This window comes from Elgaria multicarinata, chromosome 17 (genome assembly GCF_023053635.1).
Source record: "Elgaria multicarinata webbii isolate HBS135686 ecotype San Diego chromosome 17, rElgMul1.1.pri, whole genome shotgun sequence".
NCBI classification, from domain to species: Eukaryota; Metazoa; Chordata; class Lepidosauria; order Squamata; family Anguidae; genus Elgaria; species Elgaria multicarinata.
The window spans coordinates 23140578-23162024 of NC_086187.1; the positions used below are offsets into that span (position 1 = coordinate 23140578).

General features: G+C 49.2%; 1 protein-coding gene across 1 annotated transcript; it reads right to left on the bottom strand.

Moving 5' to 3' along the window:
- Positions 1 to 10: 10 nt before the first annotated feature.
- AP5Z1 (adaptor related protein complex 5 subunit zeta 1) lies at positions 11 to 20736 on the bottom strand. Its single transcript, XM_063143257.1, has 17 exons — positions 20596 to 20736; positions 17888 to 18025; positions 16313 to 16499; positions 15447 to 15591; positions 14532 to 14641; positions 13006 to 13174; positions 12128 to 12268; positions 11287 to 11324; positions 11026 to 11188; positions 10521 to 10699; positions 7890 to 8032; positions 6082 to 6228; positions 4446 to 4557; positions 3306 to 3403; positions 2446 to 2578; positions 911 to 1125; positions 11 to 470 (listed from the first exon to the last, which is right to left on the bottom strand). The coding sequence occupies exons 1-17, from the start codon at positions 20634 to 20636 to the stop codon at positions 200 to 202; spliced, it is 2430 nt and encodes an 809-aa protein (XP_062999327.1). The 5' UTR covers positions 20637 to 20736; the 3' UTR covers positions 11 to 199.
- Between the last annotated feature and the right edge of the window lie 711 nt (positions 20737 to 21447).

Genomic DNA, 21447 nt, shown 5'->3' on the forward strand with positions numbered 1-21447 from the left:
ATCAATCCAGTTTGGGAGAGGGAGGTTGTCGATTTTACTTCTCTGTATCATCCACAAATCATTTCTCTTCTTAGGGAATCTCCCACACAATAGGATAACCTGCCTACCCCATATCCTCCCCCAGGCCAAAACAGAACCCCCGAAGACATGCCCGCCCTTCATATCCCAGCTCCGCCCAAAGGGCTCTGGCACCGTCACCTCAGCCAGGAGCAGAGCCGGCGCCCCCTTCCAACAGCCGGCTGGTGGTCTTCATGGCGAGCGGCAGGGAGACGGGTGTGTCCTGGTGAAAGCGGGGGCTGGAGACCTCGGCCGGGGGGGTCAGCACAAACTGGGCCACGTTGGGCATCTTCAGCAAGTTCATCAGCTCGGTGGCCCGGGTCAGGATCGCGTCCGTATCCTCGGCGCTGTAGATGGAGGAAACGGCCGGGCTTTGGACGAATGTCCTCATCTTGGACAGGAACAGGGAAACCCTGGGCAGAGACACAAAAGGCTTGGAATGAATGGGGCGGGGGGTGTCGAGCGCAAAGATGCCATTAGAAGCTGCCCCAGGCTAAATCGGGCCACTGGTCCATCTAGCCTAGGGGTGGGGAATCAGATATTGTTTGTTTGTTTATTTACAATTTTTATAGACAGTTCTAAAAAAAATCCCAAGCACTGAACAATAAAAACATCAAAATGAAAAAGATAAAAAAATACCTGAAATATTACAGCCACCCCGAACCGGTTCAGGTCGATCCGACCCTCCCCTGGAATGCCAAAAGCTGCCCACTCCCGCTGTACATGCAAAAGGCCATGCTCTACCTCAAAGCCACACCACCTCCAAGTCAAAGGATGAAAAATCAAGGACCGTGCAAACAAACCAGGCTGAAGATTCAACCATGGCCCTGTCTACCACTTCCCCGTTTCAAACCTTGGGATCAAGTCCTGGCTGCGCGACGCCAGCTTGGTCAGTGCGGTCATGAGGACGGCCACGACGCGGGGCGAGTACTTGGGGACGCTGGCCGAGGGCCGCAGCTGGGTGATCTCGAAGAGCATGGCTTCCAGCACTTCGAAGAACTTGTTGATCTGCTCTACGGTGCACCTTCTGTCGTGCGACACCGACACGTATTCGCCAACGGCCCACACCTGTTGGAAGGCCAGGCCGTTCAGGGGATAGGTATGCATTTCCACACCCTACCGTCACAGCCCTTAATAGGTAGGACGGATGGGTTTGCTCTGCACCGAAGCGGCAAACTTTGAATAATTCAACTATCATCTGTCTGCTTCAGCAGATGCTGACTTCTGTGTCCCTGGATAAGAGAGAGGTCTCCAGGCCGTGGCGGAAGGGAGCATACGCTCTGACCGGCAGCAATTCTAGGGGTCTCCAGCAGAGATCTTTCAATACCATGTGCCAGAGGGGCTACAAGCAGCCCCAAGGTTAGAGACTCTCTGTGCGTGTGTTTGTGTCTGTGTTTGCGTGGATATGTGTGCATGTGAGTATGTTGTGTGTGTGTTTTAAAAATGATATGTTTATGCCTTGGCCTTTCGGTCTAAATGGGGCTCCCAACAGTGACTTAAAAACTAAAGTTTTAAAATCGTTGAAAAACTTTTTAAAAAGAAATTAAAACTGGGTGTGGGTATGTAATATTCTCTGCACAAATGCATGTGCTTGCTTGCTTGAGTTGCTTTTCGCCCCAAATAAGGCTCCCTATTGTAAGGTGACTTACAAGGTGATTGACAGTAAGGTGACTTACAATTTAAAAGCTTTTAAAAAACTTTGTGTGCGCCTGTAAGTAAGCTCACTAGACTTCACCTAAGCAGAACAGAAAACAAAAATAACTTAGGGCGCAATCCTATGGATGTGTAGACATGGGGAATATGCTGGGAATTGTAGGACATCTTTCTGTCTTAAACGTGCGGAGGTTTTGCCCTGAGGGAACGTTCTCAGCAGCGGTGTGTGTGTGTGTGTGTTCAGAGGAGGGCGACCAGGATGATCAGGGGTCTGGAAACAAAGCCCTATGAAGACAGACTGAAAGAACTGGGCATGTTTAGCCTGGAGAAGAGAAGGCTGAGGGGAGACATGGGAGCACTCTTCAAATACTTAAAAGGTTGTCACACAGAGGAGGGCCAGGATCTCTTCTCGATCCTCCCAGAGTGCAGGACACGGAATAACGGGCTCAAGTTAAAGGAAGTCAGATTCCGGCTGGACATCAGGAAAAACTTCCTGACTGTTAGAGCAGTACGACAATGGAACCAGTGACCTAGGGGGGTTGTGGGCTCTCCCACACGAGAGGCCTTCAAGAGGCAGCTGGACCACCATCTGATGGGGATGCTTTAGGGTGGATTCCTGCATTGAGCAGGGGGTTGGACTCGATGGCCTTGTAGGCCCCTTCCAACTCTGCTATTCTATGATTCTCTGATCCCCCATGGAAACCCGCCTTCCAAGGTGCGCAGGTTTGTCCTTACCACGTGGGTGAAGATGTCCTCTTTGCTCTGGATATTGGTGACCGTTCCCGAGAACTCCAAAAGCGGCTTGGACAGCTCTGCGACCAACGAAGGGTGCCGCCTGCACAGACACGGCAGCTGGGAGCTCATCACTCTGCCAGACGAAGAAGGACACGGGGATGGATTGGGCTGGGCTCACAGCGAGGCTTCCAAAACGGCTCTGGGATCAGGCCTCGCTTTCTGACTATCCTTTCAGAAGGAGAGGTTTCGGGAGGACCTGCGCGAGGCTCTCTCGGCTCAACCGAAGCCTCGCCGCAACGCTCAGAACTTTTTCTCCAAATCTTGGAACCCTTTTGCTGCGCTGTGTCCTACTCTATTGTTTGCACGGCCTGAATGACTAGACATACAACGGATCACGCTGTCAGTTACACTGTTCGGATGCATTTACTATTATTTATTTGTTTATTTATTTATTTATTACATTTCTATACCGCCCAATAGCCGGAGCTCTCTGGGCGGTTCACAAAAATTAAAAACATTCAAAGTATAAAACAACAGTATAAAACCGTAACATAAAATACAATATAAAAGCTCAACCAGATCAAAACAGCAGCAATGCAAAATTACAAATTTAAAACACCAAGTTAAAATTTATAGACTGTTAAAATGCTGGGAGAATAAAAAGGTCTTCACCTGGCGTCTAAAGGCATATAACGTAGGTGCCAAGCGAACCTCCTTAGGGAGCTCATTCCACAGCCGGGGTGCCACAGCAGAGAAGGCCCTGCTCCTCCTGGTAGCCACCTACTAGGGCTGCTTTCCCTGTTCTGGGGGTGACATTTTCTGCTGCCACGTTCTCTGTCTCTCCCCACCTTGGAACTCACCTGAACACCTCTTCCTTGAAAGCTGGGAGCTCATAAAGTCGGTCGCTCCTCTCCAGCAGGGCCAAGACCAGCTTGTTCGCAAGAGCCCCATCTGCAAACTGGAGAAGGAGGGAGAAGGTCCTCTATTCCGGAATCTCAAGCCCTGGGCTCATCCCGTGAACTGCTAAGACGACGTTCTACAGGACAGCTCTGTCACCGTTTTGGCTCAGTGGCACACAAACCACTTAACTGCAGTGGGCGCTAACCCCGGTTTATTGCTGTAACCTTAGTTAAGATCCCAAACGTACGCTGAAACGTTGGCTTAGCTTGCTGCATTAAACCTTGTATCTGGAAGGCTCGTCACCGGGCGATACCTGTGACAACTGTCTGTTAGCTTGCAAGCAGCAGGGCTGAAGAAGCACAGAAGCTGCTTTAACCATGGTTTGCTTTGGGAACATATACCACAAACCATGGTTTGCAAATATAAGAAGAGCCCTGCTGGATCAGACCAAGGGTCCATCTAGCCCAACATTCTGTTTACGCAGTAGCTAACCAGCTGCCAACCATAGGGTGACCCTATGAAAAGGAGGACAGGGCTCCTGTATCTTTAACAGTTGCATAGAAAAGGGAATTTCAGCAGGTGTCGTTTGTATGTATGGAGAACCTGGTGAAATTCCCTCTTCATCACCACAGTTAAAGCTGCAGGAGCTATACTAGAGTGACCAGATTTAAAAGGGAGCAGGGCTCCTGCAGCTTTAACTGTGGTGATGAAGAGGAGATTTCACCAGGAAAGGAAAAAAGGTTTGCTGTTGCCTTCCCCGGCCGTGATCACCTTTCCCCCAGCTAACTGGGTACTCATTTTACCGACCTTGGGAGGATGGAAGGCTGAGTCGACCCGAGCCGGCTGCCTGAGAACCAGCTTCCGCTGGGATCGAACTCAGGCTGTGGGGAGAGTTTCAGCTGCAGAAACTGCTGCTTTACCGCTCTGCGCCACACGGGACTTTTTTGCCCCAACGTGCTTCACTTTACACTTGCTTACGCTGAACCGCATTTGCCAGTTTGAAGCCCCCAAATGCGTAACAGAGCAATACTATGCAGTAAGTGTTCCAACGTGTTCAACAGGCCTGACTCACAGGTAAGCCCAATTTACTGTAGACTTACCTCGGCTACCACCCCAAAGAAGAGCTGCAGCAAGACAGGGACGCTCTCGGCACACTGCACGACCCGAGGGTAGCTGGCCATGGACCCCAGGAGTCGGCGGAGGGGGGTCAGCCTGTTGGGAATAAACCAACAAAAGCTGTCAGCTTTGGGGGGGGGGCACCCTGGCTGCTGCTCCCCAATCTCTTCCCCTCTCTGAAGGTTTTGGGAAACATCCCTCACTCGTTGGCTAAATTAAGGTTAACGACTCCAGGTAGCCGAGCTGGAATTGACGCCTGAAAGAGCTGGAAGTCTCTTGTTGACACCTCCTCCCTGCTTTGAACTCACTGGGCGGATGAGGCCCTCTCAGCCTCTTCTCTGTAGAGGGGGTGGATAATAATACCTTTAAAGCCCTAAATGACTGAGGACCTGGCTCTCTATGGGACCGCCTGTCTCACTGCCAACTTGCCAGAGTATTTGGTGCTGCAGGAAAAGCCCCTCTGAGAGCACCATTACCCACAGAGGCACGCACGAAAGGCCTTTCTCCTGCATCGCTCCCAAACCGTGGAATGGGCTCTCTCAAGGACGACAAGCGGCCCCCGCCTCTTGTGGCTTTCAGAAAGGGCGTAAAGACCCCTCCTCTTTACCCTGCATAGAATCATAGAATAGCAGAGTTGGAAGGGGCCTACAAGGCCATCGAGTCCAACCCCCTGCTCAATGCAGGAATCACCCTAAAGCATCCCTGACAGAGGGTTGTCCAGCTGCCTCTTGAATGCCTCTAGTGTGGGAGAGCCCACAACCTCCCTAGGTAACTGGTTCCACCGTCACACTGCTCTAACAGTCAGGAAGTTTTTCCTGATGTCCAGCTGGAATCTGGCTTCCTGTAACTTGAGCCCGTTATTCCTTGTCCTGCACTCTGGGAGGATCGAGAAGAGATCCTGGCCCTCCTCTGTGTGACAACCTTTTAAGTATTTGAAGAGTGCTATCCTGTCTCCCCTCCATCTTCTCTTCTCCAGGCTAAACATGCCCAGTTCATTCAGTCTCTCTTCATAGGGCTTTGTTTCCAGACCCCTGATCATCCTGGTTGCCCTCCTCTGAACACGCTCCAGCTTGTCTGCGTCCTTCTTGAATTGTGGAGCCCAGAACTGGACGCAATACTCTAGATGAGGCCTAACCAGGGCCCAATAGAGAGGAACCAGTACCTCACGTGATTTGGAAGCTATACTTCTATTAATGCAGCCCAAAATAGCATTTGCCTTTCTTGCAGCCATATCGCACTGTTGCAATCCGATCCACGCCTTCCTGAGAGTAAGCCCTATTGAATTCAACAGGGCTGACGTCTGAGCAGCCGTGCCTAGGATTGCAGTGTCTGGCTTTTAAATTCCGTCGTCCTTTTAATGCCATACTGCTACGCTGGCTTCGAGGTTCTTATTTCTTTTGTTTTGAAGGCCTTCTCGTTTAAATTGCTGTGCGATGCCTCGATGGTGTTTTAGCAAGCCAGGGGGTATGTAAACGCTAACAACAAATAAATGAAATAATACATTTTAAAGATATTGTCGTCTGCCTCGAGAACGTCAATCAGTAGGCGAGTATAAATCCTCCCCAATAAAATCAAGCAAATTAGGGAGACGGGGACTCTGTCTTGGCGATCCCGTCCTACCTGCCAGGGTCTCCGGGAGCAGACTCGACACGGAGGAGGTACTGGAAGAGGCCCCGGTACTCTGGATGGCGAAGGGCTTCCAGGCAGGTGGCCGGCTTCAGGGTGGCGTCCAAGGCAGTCCGCTCAGACATGGGAGCCAGGGCGGACCTAGAGGCAGATGGGAGACACACACAGACAAAAGCCTTGCTTACTTCCACGGCCCATAAGGGGTTTGGTCACAGGCGGCCTCCTTCCCCCAGCCCTAAGAGCCTGTGAATCAGTGGGTGCTGGGGACTCCATTGTCAGTGGGGCGGGGAATCCACTCTTGGTTTCATAGAATCATGGAATAGTAGAGTTGGAAGGGGCCTTTAAGGCCATCGAGTCCAGCCCCCTGCGCAATGCAGGAATCCACCCTAAAGCATCCCTGACAGATGGTTGTCCAGCTGCTTCTTGAAGGCCTCTAGCGTGGGAGAGCCCACAACCTCGCTAGGCCATCGGTTTCATTGCCGTACTGCTCTAACAGTCAGTCAGAACCAATGAGAACTCTTTAACGCCTCGCACCTGACTGGTTCTGACTGAAACCCAGATGTATCACCCCACTGACACTTGAGCCCCCAGACCCCAACTGCTGTAAATGCATATTGGCTCACCCCGTCTAATGAAAATCTTTGCCGCCATGAAATCCACTGATCTAAAGATGCAGAACAACAGGCCTGGAAGCCCAAATCCAGCCCTCTGGCATTCCCCGGATGGCCACACACACCCTTCTCCTGGTCCCAAACTCTCCCCCCCACACATATACCCAGTCGGAAAAGGCCGAAATGTCTCTCCAAAGTGCTTAGGAACAGGCAGGAAAGCACTTTAAACTGCACCACACTAGTTATTTTGACCACGCCCCTTTGGCCTTCGGCCACGCCCACCACTGTCACACGGCCGAGAGCAAGAAAGGCCAATGCTATTTTGGGCTGCATTAATAGAAGTAGAGCTTCCAAGTCATGGGAGGTCCTGGTTCCTCTCTATTGGGCCCTGGTTAGGCCTCATCTAGAGTATTGCGTCCAGTTCTGGGCTCCACAATTCAAGAAGGACGAAGACAAGCTGGAGCGTGTTCAGAAGAGGGCAACCAGGATGATCAGGGGTCTGGAAACAAAGCCCTATGAAGAGAGACAAAGAACTGGGCATGTTTAGCCTGGAGAAGAGAAGATTGAGGGGAGACATGAGAGCACTCTTCAAATACTTAAAAGGTTGTCACACAGAGGAGGGCCAAGATCTCTTCTCGATCGTCCCAGAGTGCAGGACACGGAATAATGGGCTCAAGTGACAGGAAGCCAGATTCCGGCTGGACATCAGGAAAAACTTCCTGACTGTTAGAGCAGTGCGACAATGGAATCAGTTACCTAGGAAGGTCGTGGGCTCTCCCACACTAGAGGCCTTCAAGAGGCAGCTGGACAAGCATCTGTCGGGGATGCTTTAGGGTGGATTCCTGCATTGAGCAGGGGGTTGGACTCGATGGCCTTGTAGGCCCCTTCCAACTCTGCTATTCTATGATTCTATTCTCTGAAAGCGAATCCAGCCCTCGGGGGCTGCCAGGGGTTCGACACCCCTGCACTAATCCCTGGTCTAGACCTCAAAAGAAAGCGTTCCTATTTTAACAACAAATGAACCGCTCCGCTTAAGAGGTCAGAAGGCCCCCCAAAAGAACAGGCTGTTTTCCCCGCCCCTTCACTTCCTCTGCCTCTGCTACCCGATCCGTGCCGTGTCAGCTGGAGTGGCAGGAGCTGTAGTCCAAAAGCAATGGCGTTGCCCACCGCGTGGCGAAGGGCGGGTGTTACCTCAGCTGGACCTCCAGAGCAGCCGCTAAGCAAGGCAGGTCGAGCAGCAAGTGAAAGATTTCCACGGCGGTGTCGGCACTGAGCAGGGCTGGTAAAAGGTCCATATACTCGGCGATGAGGGCCGGGCTGTTCCATGCCAGGAACTGAAAAGGGAAGCGAGATGACCTGCAATGGCTGCGATCGCCCTCCCCGTGTCTCCCAAGAAGGGTCTCGCATCGTGGGCGGAAGGCAGAGCTGGTCCGAGGACACCCGGCTCCTCCCCTTAAGATGCTGCGTTATTCTGAGTCTGGCGATTGGCCTGCCTACAGCACTGTCTAGACCCGCTTTCTCCAAGCTGGTAGCTTCCAGCTGCGTTGGACTCCAACTCCCACTATCCCCAGCCAGGGCGGCCCAACGGCAGTGGTTCTCCAAGGTCACAAGCAGGGACGGGGGAACCATCTCAGTTTCGCATTCTCCCACATTTGAAATTTTGAAATCTCAAGCTCTTTCCGTCTCGCGTGCAAAGACATTTGCAAAACCTCATCAAAAACGAACCAAAACCGAATTCTCGTCCGTCTGCGTCGGCCAAATCCAACAGGGCAGCCATTCCCAGGGTGGAGAGGGCCGCGTTTTACCTGCCTGCCGTGAAGCCGTTCAGGATGAGGAACTCGTCATGAACATGGCTGAATCCGCAGGGAGGCAAATCCAGATTTTCAAGAGCTAAGCACTCAAAAGCCCCGGCTTAGATGGATGAATCGGTCAGCTGGGGTTTGTACCACCTTCAAACCTTTCCAACCTCTCAAGTTTCCTTCCCAGTTTATTTCGGTTAAGTTCTTATGAAGGAAAAGAACCCAATTCCAAAGACGTCTCGCCCATCCTTAGCCATACGCAGAGGCCTTTCCCACATCTGGAGGGCATCAGGATGGGAAAGGTGAGCTGAACCGGGTTCCGGGGAGCTCTGGGCTTCCCACGGGGGAAGGCCAGCCATACTTCCCTGAAAGGCAACTTCTTCATCGATACTGATTTTCCGCTGCAGAGCACAGCCCCAGTGGACTATCGGCTTGGTTCTAGGCGACAGTCTCATTTCAAACACAGCAACAGCGAGGTGCAACAGGTTCTCCACTCCTCACTTAAGTCACGTGCCCTAGAAAAGGCCACCCAGGGCAGGGGTCCCATGGCAGAAGTGGGTAAACGTTTCCCTGAAGGTGGAAAGCTAGGAAGCCGGGGCCCAGCCGGGATAGAGCCCCCACTTTGCATGCAGAAGGTCCTCGGTTCGATCCCCACCAGCATCTCCACGGAGGGGTGGAAAAATCCCTGCCTGAATCCCTGGAGAGCCATTGCTGCCAGTCAGTGCCGACAATACTGGGCTAGGGTTGGATTCCTTGGGCCTGTTCAGAAGACACCTTAAACCCTGCCGGTTAAGGCTTTCGGTTAAGCAGCAGGATTTAAGGGGTCCAGTGTGAATGGTTTTGCTGAACCCTGCTCACTCGCTAACCCCGCTCGGACCGTCGGCAGCAGGGTTAGCGGCTCTAACCGTGGCTTAAAGTGTTGCGTGCGGCAGCACGGCTTGTGGTTAGTCCCAGAGAACCACAGTTTCACTAACCGCAGAGCCTGAAGTGTTGTCTGAACTAGGCCCAATATAAGGCACTTGCTCATGTCGTCTTCACAGAAGATAAGGGCTACTAGTCACAATGGCAAATGCCACCTCCGGCAAAAACTAGATTAACAACTGTTACCCAGAGGACCTTCTCTTCTGCTGCTCCCAGACTGTGGAATGGCCTGCCGGAGGAGACTCGTCAACTTAACAGTCTACTAGCAATCAATCAATCATCATCATAATTTATTTCTTACCCGCCTCTCCGATTGGATCGAGGCAGGGAACAAGAAGCATAAAATACACAAAATACTGATTAAAAACATGGCATACACTGTTTAAAAATGTCCTAAAAGCATCTTAAAAACATACTAAAAATATCCTAAAATTCTACTGGATAGGCCTGCAAGAAGAGATCAGTCTTGATAGATTTCTTGAATGCTAAAAGACTGTCAAGCTGACAGAGTCTCTTCCAGCAGGCTATTCCACAGTCTGGGAGCAGCAGAAGAAAGCTATAAAGACTGATCTCTTCTGGCAGGCCTATCCAGTGGAATTTTAGGATGCTTTTAAGACTTTTTTTTTAGGATGTTTTAACAATGTATATTATGTTTTAATTCAGTTTTACGTATTTTACCGTTTTCTGTTGTTCCCCGCCTCGATAAAAATGGAGAGGCGGGTAAGAAATAAATTTATTGTTGTTGTTGTTGTTATCAGAAGCAGGATGCCTCCGCATGGCAGTTGCTGGGGACGATGGGTGCTGCTGTGCTCCTCTCCTACTTGTGGGCTTGCCCACTGTGAGAACAGAATGCTGGACCAGTAAGCCTTTCGTCTGATCCAACTCTGCTCTTCTTATACGCTCCTTCAAGCACCGAAGCACATTTAGGCTGGGGAAATGCTGCCTGGGAGAGTCCTCCAAAGCCACAAACCACGCAAGGCAGAGGAGCCCGGCGCTCCCCTACTCCCGGTGGCCGCACAAGTGGCCTCTTGGGCCAGGGACTCCCTCCAGGACTCTCACACAGAGCTGTGGCACGGCCCAACCCAGCCTCGGCGCACCGTACCTTGAACAGGTTTGGGGTGTTCTGCCGGAAGATGCCGAGGTTCTCGGTGAAGAACAGAACGTTGCGCCGACAGAACTGGACGAACTCGTAGGCCAGCATCGGGTTGTGGAAAAGCTGGGCGGGGACTTTGGTGAACAGGTGCTTGTAAACCGCTTCGGAGTCCACGGCTGCCGTCTCGCCTGGGTGGCGGGGGACAGAGCACAGATACGTGGACTAAGAAATAACTCAAAGGCACATTCAGCAGCTTCAGGTCCACCAGAAGATGGTCCAGTAGTTGGACCATTCGCTGCTGGGTCGCATAGCGTCATCCATCGAGGCTGTGATCAGAGATGGGGAACGTCTGGCCCACGGAGGCCCCCCGTCCGGCCCGCGGAGCCTCCTTGAATTCCAGCAGAGGGTGGGGCTTCTCTCTCCCCCAACATCCTAAAGATATTCCCCACCCCCTGGCCTAGGCAGGAAGAAGGCCTTGTGCTGGGGAAGTGGGACGCCAGGGACCTCTCCTTACTGTGATTCAAGAAGAACTGGGCAATGGGTAGCAGCACCCTGGCGTAGGAAAGGTCTCCGCTGATCCGGCCGTGCAAGTTGGTCAGGCAGGAGAGCGAGCGGTAGACGTAGGAGGAGTCCTGCCTGCAAATAATGTCCATGACCGTGATGGCTTCGAGGAGGCACTGCGCGGGAAAGGGAGAGAACGCCTTGTCAGGAGCTCCCAGGACGGCTCCAAACTCCGGCTAAATCCTAAGACAGCTTCCCCTCTGCCAATACTTACAGCTTTTTGCAGCTCCCCGTCCACTTTCTTCAGAGCGCCTGGCAGACAAAACAAATCGAACTCAGACTCTTTACGGCTGGGGTGGGGAACCCTCGGCCCAGAGGCCACACCTGGCCCTCCGCCTGGTTTCACGCGGCCCTCGGAGATGGCGGAGAGATACACCGCGGTGTTGCAAGCGATGCCCACTTTTGGCTCCGATCCATCGCCTGCCAGCATGCAGCCCCCAACAGACTATCCCCCAATCGATCATCTATGAGGGGAGGAGGCATAGCTCAGGTGGGAGAGGCCCTGCTTTGCATGCCGAGGGTCGCAGGTTCAATCCCCGGCGTCTCCAGAAAGAGTTAGGAAAGAATCCTGTCTGAAATCCTGCCAGCCAGTGTCAACAGTACTGGACTAGATGACGCCATGGTCTGGCTCAGCTTCTTAGGACCCCAGTGTAACTTTCAACAAGTAGTTGTGGTGTCCATTTCCACATCTGAAACTGGGAGTTGCAGCCGAACACATCTGCAAGGCACCGGGTCGGGGAAGGCTGACCAAGTTCTTTTCCTGCACAAACGGCATCCTTGCCAGCAGCCTAAAAACGGGCTTGTCTCCTCGTCGCTTTAAGCCAGATGTCCCCAGCCTGGTGCCCTCCAGACGTTTTGAACTTCAATTCCCATCAAGCGTGGCCAAGGGTCAGGAATGTTGCTAGCTGGCCGTGCACGTTGCGGTGAGGGAAAAGCTATAAATATGGGAGAGGGAAGGGGTCAAAGAGAATGCAACCACCCCAAATTCCTACCATCCTTTGCAGAAAGACAGGCCGGTTCCCCCAGACCCCCAAATAAATTACTCGAAGACTCACGGCGGTTACTCTGCTCTATAAGGCGCTGGCAGTACTCAAAGGCCTTCTCCCTCAAGCGCTCCTTCGGAGGAAGCAGACGACTGGAGGTGGAGGTGACGGAGACCATGGACACGATCGAGCCGTCCACCTCCGACTTGTCATCTGAAAGGAAAGAGAGGGGGGGGGAGAGATGGGACAGGCAGAACAAGCCAGGTTTCCCAAACCTCTGACGGGTGGGAGACACGTTCCTTCTGAATTCAAAGCAGTTCACCCTCATATAGCTCCACCAACGCTACCAAAAACACCACAATATGGTAAAAAAAAATATCCGACCTCAGGGGAGCTGATCCAACCCACCCCCTGCAGGGCTGTTCGCTCAGCACACTGACCCACGCTCAGTGGTTGAGTGTGGGTTGTTCTGAACCATGAGTTAGCGTCTTGTTAGCATCAGTGACCTAGGGAGGTTGTGGGCTCTCCCACACTAGAGGCCTTCAAGAGGCAGCTGGACAACCATCTGTCAGGGATGCTTTAGGGTGGATTCCTGCATTGAGCAGGGGGTTGGACTCGATGGCCTTGTAGGCCCCTTCCAACTCTGCTATTCTATGATTCTATGAATGCAGCACGTTTTTCGCAGGGTAGGCTATCATGCCGTCTGAATGCAGCCGGGGGTGGGTGGGGGTGGGGGTTGTTAACCATGCAGTGCGGCTTGTTAACCACCCTGAACAACCCAGCAAGGTTCTCAAGGTGGCCTGTTCGAGAAAAATAAGCCACCCTTGCGTGGTTAACGAGCCACCTTGGCCGTGTTCGGACAACATGCTAAACCACTGTTCGACAAACAACCCACGGTTCAAAACAACCCACTGAGCGTGGGTTAGCGAGGGAAAAAAAACCACCCTCACCTGAATTTGGGCTGGCTGCTCCATCGCTTCCGTAACACAGAAGCCACTTCTGCAGCATAGAGAACGCCTGCATGTTGAGCCACTGGTCCTCTGTGTAGTACTGGCCGACGGAGAGCACGGTAAAGAAGTCGGTGGCGGCCGTGCCGTCCACTTCTGTGATGGGACCAGGCTGCGGGGAGGCGGAGAGGCCCATCAGGCTGCGGAATTTTCCGAGTCACAACTTGTACCGCTGAAAGCCAAGAAGCAGCATCCCCCCAGTCCAGGTTTAAACGCAGGGAGTCTTTTACTCTAGGATGCCCACAACAGCATCAGCGTCAGGCGTAAGAACGTAAGGAGAGGACTGCTGGATCAGACTGAAGCTCCTTCCAGCCCAGCAGCCTAATTCACACCGGGACTAACCGGACGCCTCTAGGCAGGCCACGATCAAGGAGAAAAACACCTCTCGTTGCTGAATACAGGCAATTGGTGGGGCAAATGCACATCAAAATGGACTGCAACACTTTGGGGGGGGAGTTATTATACGAGTAAACTTTGCATTGGAATACTCTTTAATATTTATTGATGTACATGTCCTTTTAAATTATCTGCGTCATTCCTGGAAGTTAATGCGCGGTCAGCACAAATGGATTCTCCGTGTCCTTTTAGTTGAAAGACTGATATTACAACACTGGAAGGATAAATCCTCACTTCCTATATTGCAATGGATTGAGGACTTAATATCGCTTTCACCATTTAGGCCTCACTCGCGGATGGATACATACATGGAAATTTGATCGACCTTTGTTGAAGCTTATGTACAATCTCTTCTATGTTTTAGAAAGCGATCTTTTCATTCATATATACACGTATACATTTTACAATTTCGAATGTGTTCACTGAAATTGATACATTTAATCACGTCGACTTATTTTGTTCTTTCCCTTTGTTCTGCTGAAATCTACTAGATATTTAAATCTAGTATCATCATTCGTTCTGGATGCTTTATTTTCCCTCTTGGAATGTGGATCAATGTGGCAAAGAAAGTGCCCAAATATTAACGAGGGAGAAATGGACAGATTGTCACCCAAAATGGGAAGTCCTGCTTCCTCAGTCACCTAGAGCTAACCGTGTGTGTGTGTGTGTGTGTGTGTGTGTGTGTGTGTGATAGTCGCATACACCCACCCAAATTTTGATCTCCCTGGCCCCCCAGGGATAACTGTCTTCTTCACCCTGTAGGGAAGAAGAAGCGAGGGAGACTGGAGCAGGCAGAAACCATCGAAGCCTGCTTCAGTTGGACACCCCCCGCCCCACAGGGCTAACTGTCATCTTCACCCTGCGAGGAAGAAGAAGGAGCTGTTGATCTGCCCCTCCATTGGGAGATCAGAGGACGGAGCAAGGCCTTCCCACCAGCCTGAACAGTCTCCTTAATTTCTTTTTATTTTCTCCCTCTTCCCTCCCCATCCCCTTTTCCTTGTGTGTCATGTCTTTTTTAGAATAATAAATAAAAACCCGCCTGGGTCTCAGCCCCTGTGACTGCAGTTCCGCACCTGTCTTGCTCTGGGGTTGAAGAAGCCTCCTGAGGATTGGGGAACTCCTTGCTGGACACTGGCGTACCTGAGCCAGTCCACCATCCTTTTGCTGAGCAGATTGATCTGATCTACGGATCCAAAGCAGTCAGGAAGACATCAAAGAGAACATCCATCTGTGAATCCTGCAAGACCTGGGCCCTGCTCCTCTGCCTGGCTCTCTTCCACCTGGCCTGTAGCTGGGGGGCAGGGAATGGATTTCCCCAGCAACGACACGTTGCTCCTTGCTGTAACGCAAAGTATTTGGGGGCATCTTGGTTCTGAATGGGCAATGAAGATCCATTCGCTTTACAAAAGACCTGCTCCTGGTGGAGATGGTTGGTACGTTGATATGGATCAACGCAGCTGCTTGAAGTTTGGAACTCTCCTTGCAGATCATGACAAGTGCCTGAGCTTCAAAGTTCATCGCTACATCGGTGTGAGTGGGGGAGGGTCTGCGCACTCACACACATACGTGGCCTAGGAAAGGAAAGGAACCTCTCGTGCAAGCACTGAGTCATTACTGACTCTTGGAGGGACGCCAGCTTTCGCTGACGTTTTCTTGGCAGGCCTTATAGCGGGGTGGTTTGCCGTTGCCTTCCCCGGCCGTTATTACCTTTCCCCCAGCTAGCTGGGTACTCATTTTACCGACCTCGGGGGGATGGAAGGCTGAATCAACCTGAGCCGGCTGCCTGAAACCAGCTTCCGCTGGGATTGAACTCAGGCCGTGGGGAGAGTTTCAGCTGCAGAAACTGCTGCTTTACCGCTCTGCGCCACACGAGGCCTAGCAGGACTAAAAAAGCTGTGCGCATCAGTCTAAAATCTCCAGAGTCCCCAGGGCCTCTTAAGAATCCCCACGTGCACCTTTCTACCGGCCTTGAGGATTCTTCAATTTACCTTCGTTGAGGCTCGTCGGTGCAAGACTGATGGCCTTTGACAGGAGGGGGAGAAGGTGCCGGGCATTCTGACCTTCAGGAAGTCTGCCTTCCAGGACTTTCACCACACGCTGCCCCACAGCTTCTATGTCCGTCTTTTTATTGCCCTTGGGATTAAAGCAAACAGGTGAACACCCAAGATCAGAACTCTACGAAGCTTACCAGGAAGTCATTTGAGTTCCGGCAATGTATTTTACAGCCTGTGTGTACACCTAAAAAATACCTAATGAGCCAGTTTGGACATCACGGCAATTCTGCTTTTTGTCAACAACCCAGGAGTGCCCCATTCCTGGCTTGTTATCGTGAACATCCAAACTCAGAACTCTAGGTTGTTTCGGAGTTAAACAACCCAAAGTTAACCTAATAACAAACCATGGATAATTCTTCAGTTAACTCGGGGATATTTAACCCCCTTAAACAGCAGAGTTTCTAGGTTTGGATTTCACAGTAACAATCCAGGAATGGGGGCATTTCTGGGTTGTTGATTACAGTTGAGCGGAAGTTCTGAGCATGCAGGAGGTAGAGCACTCGCTCACTGTCATGTGGCTCCATCAATTCCTGGGTTAAACAGCCCAAGAATTGGCCAAGATATGCAAACCAGGTTTAATGTGTAAAGGGCCCTTTAGTTTTCAGTGGATCTCCAGAATCTGGTAAATACTAGATTTCACCACATGGGGGAGCCTTTCAAAAAATCCCGCCAAGAAGGAAAGTCATTCAACAGTGGCTTCCCTGTGTACGAATTCTAAGCGTGTAATGGGCCATAACAGAAAGGAAACCAGAAAAAGAAAGACTCGAGCTACAGGCGTTCCAAGAATACAGCTCACTTACTTGGGCTAGCGCAATGGAGAATGCTAGACTCAAGAGCTTGGTGTCCTGGATGTTATCCCAAGACAGAGATAAATCGTGACAAGGAGACATCTCTCTTAAGATGGCAGCACAAAGGACCTGGACCTGCTCAGGGGACTTTGGTAAATGCAGCACTGCTTGCAGAAGTTCCACAAATTTGTTGTCCAACCTGCAAAAAGTCATCACAGTCATCAGCAGGATCCCAAGGGTCCATCTATTATTATTATTATTATTATTATTATTATTATTATTATTATTATTATTATTTATATAGCACCATCAATGTACATGGTGCTGTACAGAGTAAAACAGTAAATAGCAAGGCCCTGCCGCATAGGCTTACAATCTAATAAAATCATAGTAAAACAATAAGGAGGGGAAGAGAATGCAAACAGGCACAGGGTAGGGTAAGCAGGCACAGGGTAGGGTAAAACTAACAGTATAAAGTCTGCACAACATCAAGTTTTAAAAGCTTTAGGAAAAAGAAAAGTTTTTAGCTGAGCTTTAAAAGCTGCGGTTGAACTTGTAGTTCTCAAATGTTCTGGAAGAGCGTTCCAGGCATAAGGGGCAGCAGAAGAGAATGGACGAAGCCGAGCAAGGGAAGTAGAGGCCCTTGGGCAGGCGAGAAACATGGCATCAGAGGAGCGAAGAGCACGAGCGGGGCAATAGTGTGAGATGAGAGAGGAGAGATAGGAAGGAGCTAGACCGTGAAAAGCTTTGAAGGTTAACAGGAGAAGTTTATATTGGATTCTGAAGTGAACTGGAAGCCAATGAAGAGAATTCAGAAGTGGAGTTACATGGTCAGAGCGGCGAGCCAGGAAGATGATCTTAGCGGCAGCGTGGTGGACAGAAACCAATGGACTGATGTGAGAAGAAGGAAGGCCAGAGAGAAGAAGGTTGCAGTAGTCCAACCGAGAAATAACCAATGCATGAACAAGCATCTTGGCAGAAGAGACAGACAAAAATGATCGAATCCTGGCAATATTATACAGGAAAAAACGACAAGATTTAGCTACTGCCTCAATATGAGGAATAAAGGAGAGCGAGGAGTCAAATATAAAGCCAAGGCTACGAGCTTCCTTGACCGGAGTAAGCGTAACATCATTGACAGTAAGAGAGAATGAGAGATGAGGAGAAGGTTTAGGAGGAAAAACAAGCAATTCTAGTCCAGCATTCTATTCACAGTGACCAACCAGCTGTTGACCAGGAACCCACAAACTCACATTATTTCAATTTTAAGAATAACGACTGAATTCACTGAAAAGGGTGGGCAGACCCTTTAAAAGCTCCATCATACGTACTTCATATTTTGTAAGTGCAGAAACATTCACGTTAACATACTTTGCCCATATGCCCACAAAGCCTTCTGCTTAAAAAAAAGATGGAAGATTTTTTTTCTAAAGCCAAGAAATCTAGTATCTATAACCTAAAAGGAAACAAGCCCATTACACATTGCATCTTTGTAGAATCACCCATGCCATTTTGTTAACTGAGCCATAAAAATAACACCAGCATCTTCTTGGACCCGACCAGGTCCGCATTTTTGTTTTCACTCACTTCCGACCATATTTGGTGGCTGAGACAATAAGGAAGAGCCTTTGCAAGCAAGCAATAGTTTCGGTCCCCAAGTCTTGATTTTGGAGGTAGCCCTTGATTCGAGAGGTGAATTTTTTCAGTTCATCATCCTGGATCTCCCTGAAAGGAAAGAGGAATACTCAAGAAACCCCAAATTTGTGGAGAATTCCAAGTTGGACCTTTGCCAACCACCCACAACAAGTTCTTTTGTCACTGGCTCCATGGCAAAGTACATGGTTTGTATATATAAGGCTCCAATCCCTGGCAGTTCCACTCAATGGATTTCAAGTAGCAGGGTTAGGAAAGACTTTGCCAGCAGCTCTGAAGATACACTATCAACCAGAACAGATAGCACTGGACTAGATGAATCAGTGGTCAGACTCAGGACAAGTTATAGTCTTAAAATTCAGTTATGAAAGCCCACCAGTGAGGGGGCAATATAAAAAAGCCTATCAGATCTTAATTTTGAAGGTACCTTGGCAAAGGGGATCTCCAAGCTTCTCAGTGAAAAGATTAGGATTGGGGTGGGGGCACACCAATTTATTTTTAAAGATCCATCAATGTAAATTTGATACACCATACACCCCAAGAGAAAATTAAGGTCCTGAAATTATTAGTGCTTCCAGCAACACAGCACAAAAAAGAAAGAAAAAAGTGGGGGAAATAGGAATTGGAAGCCAAATGTTGAGAAATATAATGTAAGAAATACAATAATGGAAATTATCTTAAACCTAGGATCTTTCCAACATCAGTTGAAACCTACAAACCTCTAATTATGGAAGTGCAGCCATCTTAGCTTGTTACAGCAAACACAAGAGTGTCTTGTGTCATTTAAAGATTAATAATAAATATTGTGGCTTAAGCTTTTATTATCTTCAGCTGGGTGTGAGTGTGTGTGTACACTCACAAAGACCATTTGTACATAATGGCAGCAAATTATAGGTTAATTAAGAAGTGGATCATATGGTTACTGTGGGTTGTTTAACCCATGATTAACCCATTAAGTCTGGGTTCACATATCATGAAATAACCTTTGATTGGGCCAATCAGAGGTTACATCTCGGTGAGCTTGTGACCATTTTGAACACTTTGGTATTATTACTGCACAGTAAGCAAACTCTGAGAATCATCATTGCAATCCTATAGACGCCTACTCAGAAGTTAGTCCCATGGAGTTCACTGGGGCTTCCTCCCATAGAAGTGATCCTTCTCCAGGATCCCCCTGCCGAAGGCTACTAAGATGAGGGCCTTTTCTGTTGTGGCACCTCAGTTATGGAATGAGCTTCCCAAAGAGACTGGCTTAGCACCTACATTGTGTTTTTTCTAGCACCAAGTGAAGACCATCCTATTTTCCCAGCCATTTTAGTCTTTCACTTTCTGTTGTTTCAAATCTGTTAAATCTTTGCGCTGTTGCTAGGTTTTATTTGGTTATTACTTGTATTTTATAATGTAGCTTTTAAGTTTGATGGTGTACGTTATCGTGTTGAATGCTATGTTTTTAATCGTTGTGAATCTCCCTGAGAGTATCAGCTACTGGATGGTATAGAAATGTAAATAAATAAATGGATACAGAATTGCAGCCTAAGTGTTTAAAAAACAAAAACACAAGTGTGCAATTCTCTCGTGACCTTTTTACTCAGCAAGCATCAGTTCCAATTTATTTCCTTCCTTCCTTCCTTCCTTCCTGGCCACCTCCCTCTTCAGCACCTGCCAAAAAGGAGTTGGGAAGAAAATCTTATATATTATAATAATAGGGCGACCCTATGGAAAGGAGGACAGGGCTCCTGTATCTTTAACAGCTGTATAGAAAACAGAATTTCAGCAGATGTCACTTGTACGCATGAAGTACCTGGTGAAATTCCCTCTTCATCACCACAATTAAAGCTGCAGGAACTCTGCCCTATTGACCAGATACAAAAGAGGGCAGGGCTCCTGCAGCTTTAACTGTTGTGATAAAGGGGGAATTTCAACAGGTGCTGCATGCATACAAACGGCACCATCTGAAATTCCCTTTTCTATACAACTGTTAAAGATACAGGAGCCCTGGTCCTCCTTTTCATATAGATGTTTACCACCACCACCATCATCATCTTCCTCCTGTTAGCAAAAGTGACTCCATTTTAAAAAATGATTGCTGTGCATGATGGGTATGCCCTATTTGTAACCTTCTGCTGTTTTTCTCTTAGCTGCATCTTCAAAGTAGTTGGAGCCAAGTTAAGCAGAATGCACTTTCAAAGGAACAGGATATAGCCTAGTACCTTATCTAGAGCTGCTAACAAGCATTCCAAAGTTGTATTATATCAGAGACCCTGTCAAAGCAGTTAATCAATCCAATTAGTAAAATGCACCTAGCTCAAACCAACTGAAATAAAGAGGAGGAGTTGGGGGGGGGGAAGGAAGGGAGATACTAGCTAGAAGTATAAAAATGTTATGCTTTCTGTAAACAGGGTCCAAACTGTTTTTATTGCTCTTCGCACCAAAGTTGCAACTCTCAATAAATCTCTTACACCCTCCTTGGAGGTCTGTGCCTTTCTATGGGATCCACCCCTATTATTATTATTATTATTATTATTATTATTATTATTATTATTATTATTATTATTTATATAGCACCATCAATGCACATGGTGCTGTACAGAGTAAGAAAGAACCTAGGAAGAAAGAACCAGCTATTTGTCTAACACTCCTACCTGGCCTGGCGCAGGAAGCTTTCCGTCCCCGCTGTGTACATACTGCCTCCCTCCCCACAGCCAGAGGTCTACTCGAGGGGAAAGCAGAACGAGGGAACTGAACCAGCCCCAAACATCACTTTACACTTTTCCTCCTCCTATTTCCCCTCCATTTCCCCCAAAGGGTCAATTCTGAGCATGCGCGAAGGTCCGTCCCTGAAAGCCGCCCGTGTGGAAACCGGCTCCCAAAGCACCCAGGTTCCGGCGACGTATTGACGCAACCTCGTTTGCCTCTTTTGCGTCCTTACGCATAAAGGTGTCTGTTGCATTGGAGGTGGGAAGAAAAGGAGGGGGGGGGAAGAGACATCCCATAATTACTAGGAGAGACGTTGTTGGTTGAGTGAAGGCAATCAGGCTTATCAACCGGTTGCTGTTGAAAGGGGTGGGTGGAGGATAAAATGAAGGAATGAGAGTCGACACAGAGGATTAGGGGCTTAAAGCTTTCTCCAACCTGGTGCCCTTCAGGTGTTTTGTACTGCAACTCCCATCAGACCTTGCCCGCATAGTCAATGGTGCGGGAGTGTGGGAACTATAGTCCAAAATGTATTATATTGTGTTTGGTGGTGTTCCCCCGCCTCGATCCAGAGGGAGAGGCAGGTAATAAATACTACTACTACTACTACTATTTATTTATTTATTTCATTTCTATACCGCCCAATAGCTGAAGACCATTCAAAGTATAAAACAACAGTATAAAACCATAATATAAAATACAATATACCGTATTTCTTTGATTGTAAGACGCCATCGATTGTAAGACGCACACTAATTTCAGTACCATCAACAGAAAAAAAACAAAACCCGAAGACACAC

Bases quoted from the DNA above. Each gene is read 5' to 3' on its own strand.
- AP5Z1 (XM_063143257.1), bottom strand. From the start codon at position 20,636: ATGTACACAGCGGGGACGGAAAGCTTCCTGCGCCAGGCCAG. The intron at 15,592-16,312 runs GTAAGTGAGCTG...TTTAATCCCAAG, and splicing joins TCTCCATTGCGCTAGCCCAA to GGCAATAAAAAGACGGACAT. The intron at 6,229-7,889 runs GTAACACCCGCC...ATCTGCCTCTAG, and splicing joins GCTCTGGAGGTCCAGCTGAG to GTCCGCCCTGGCTCCCATGT.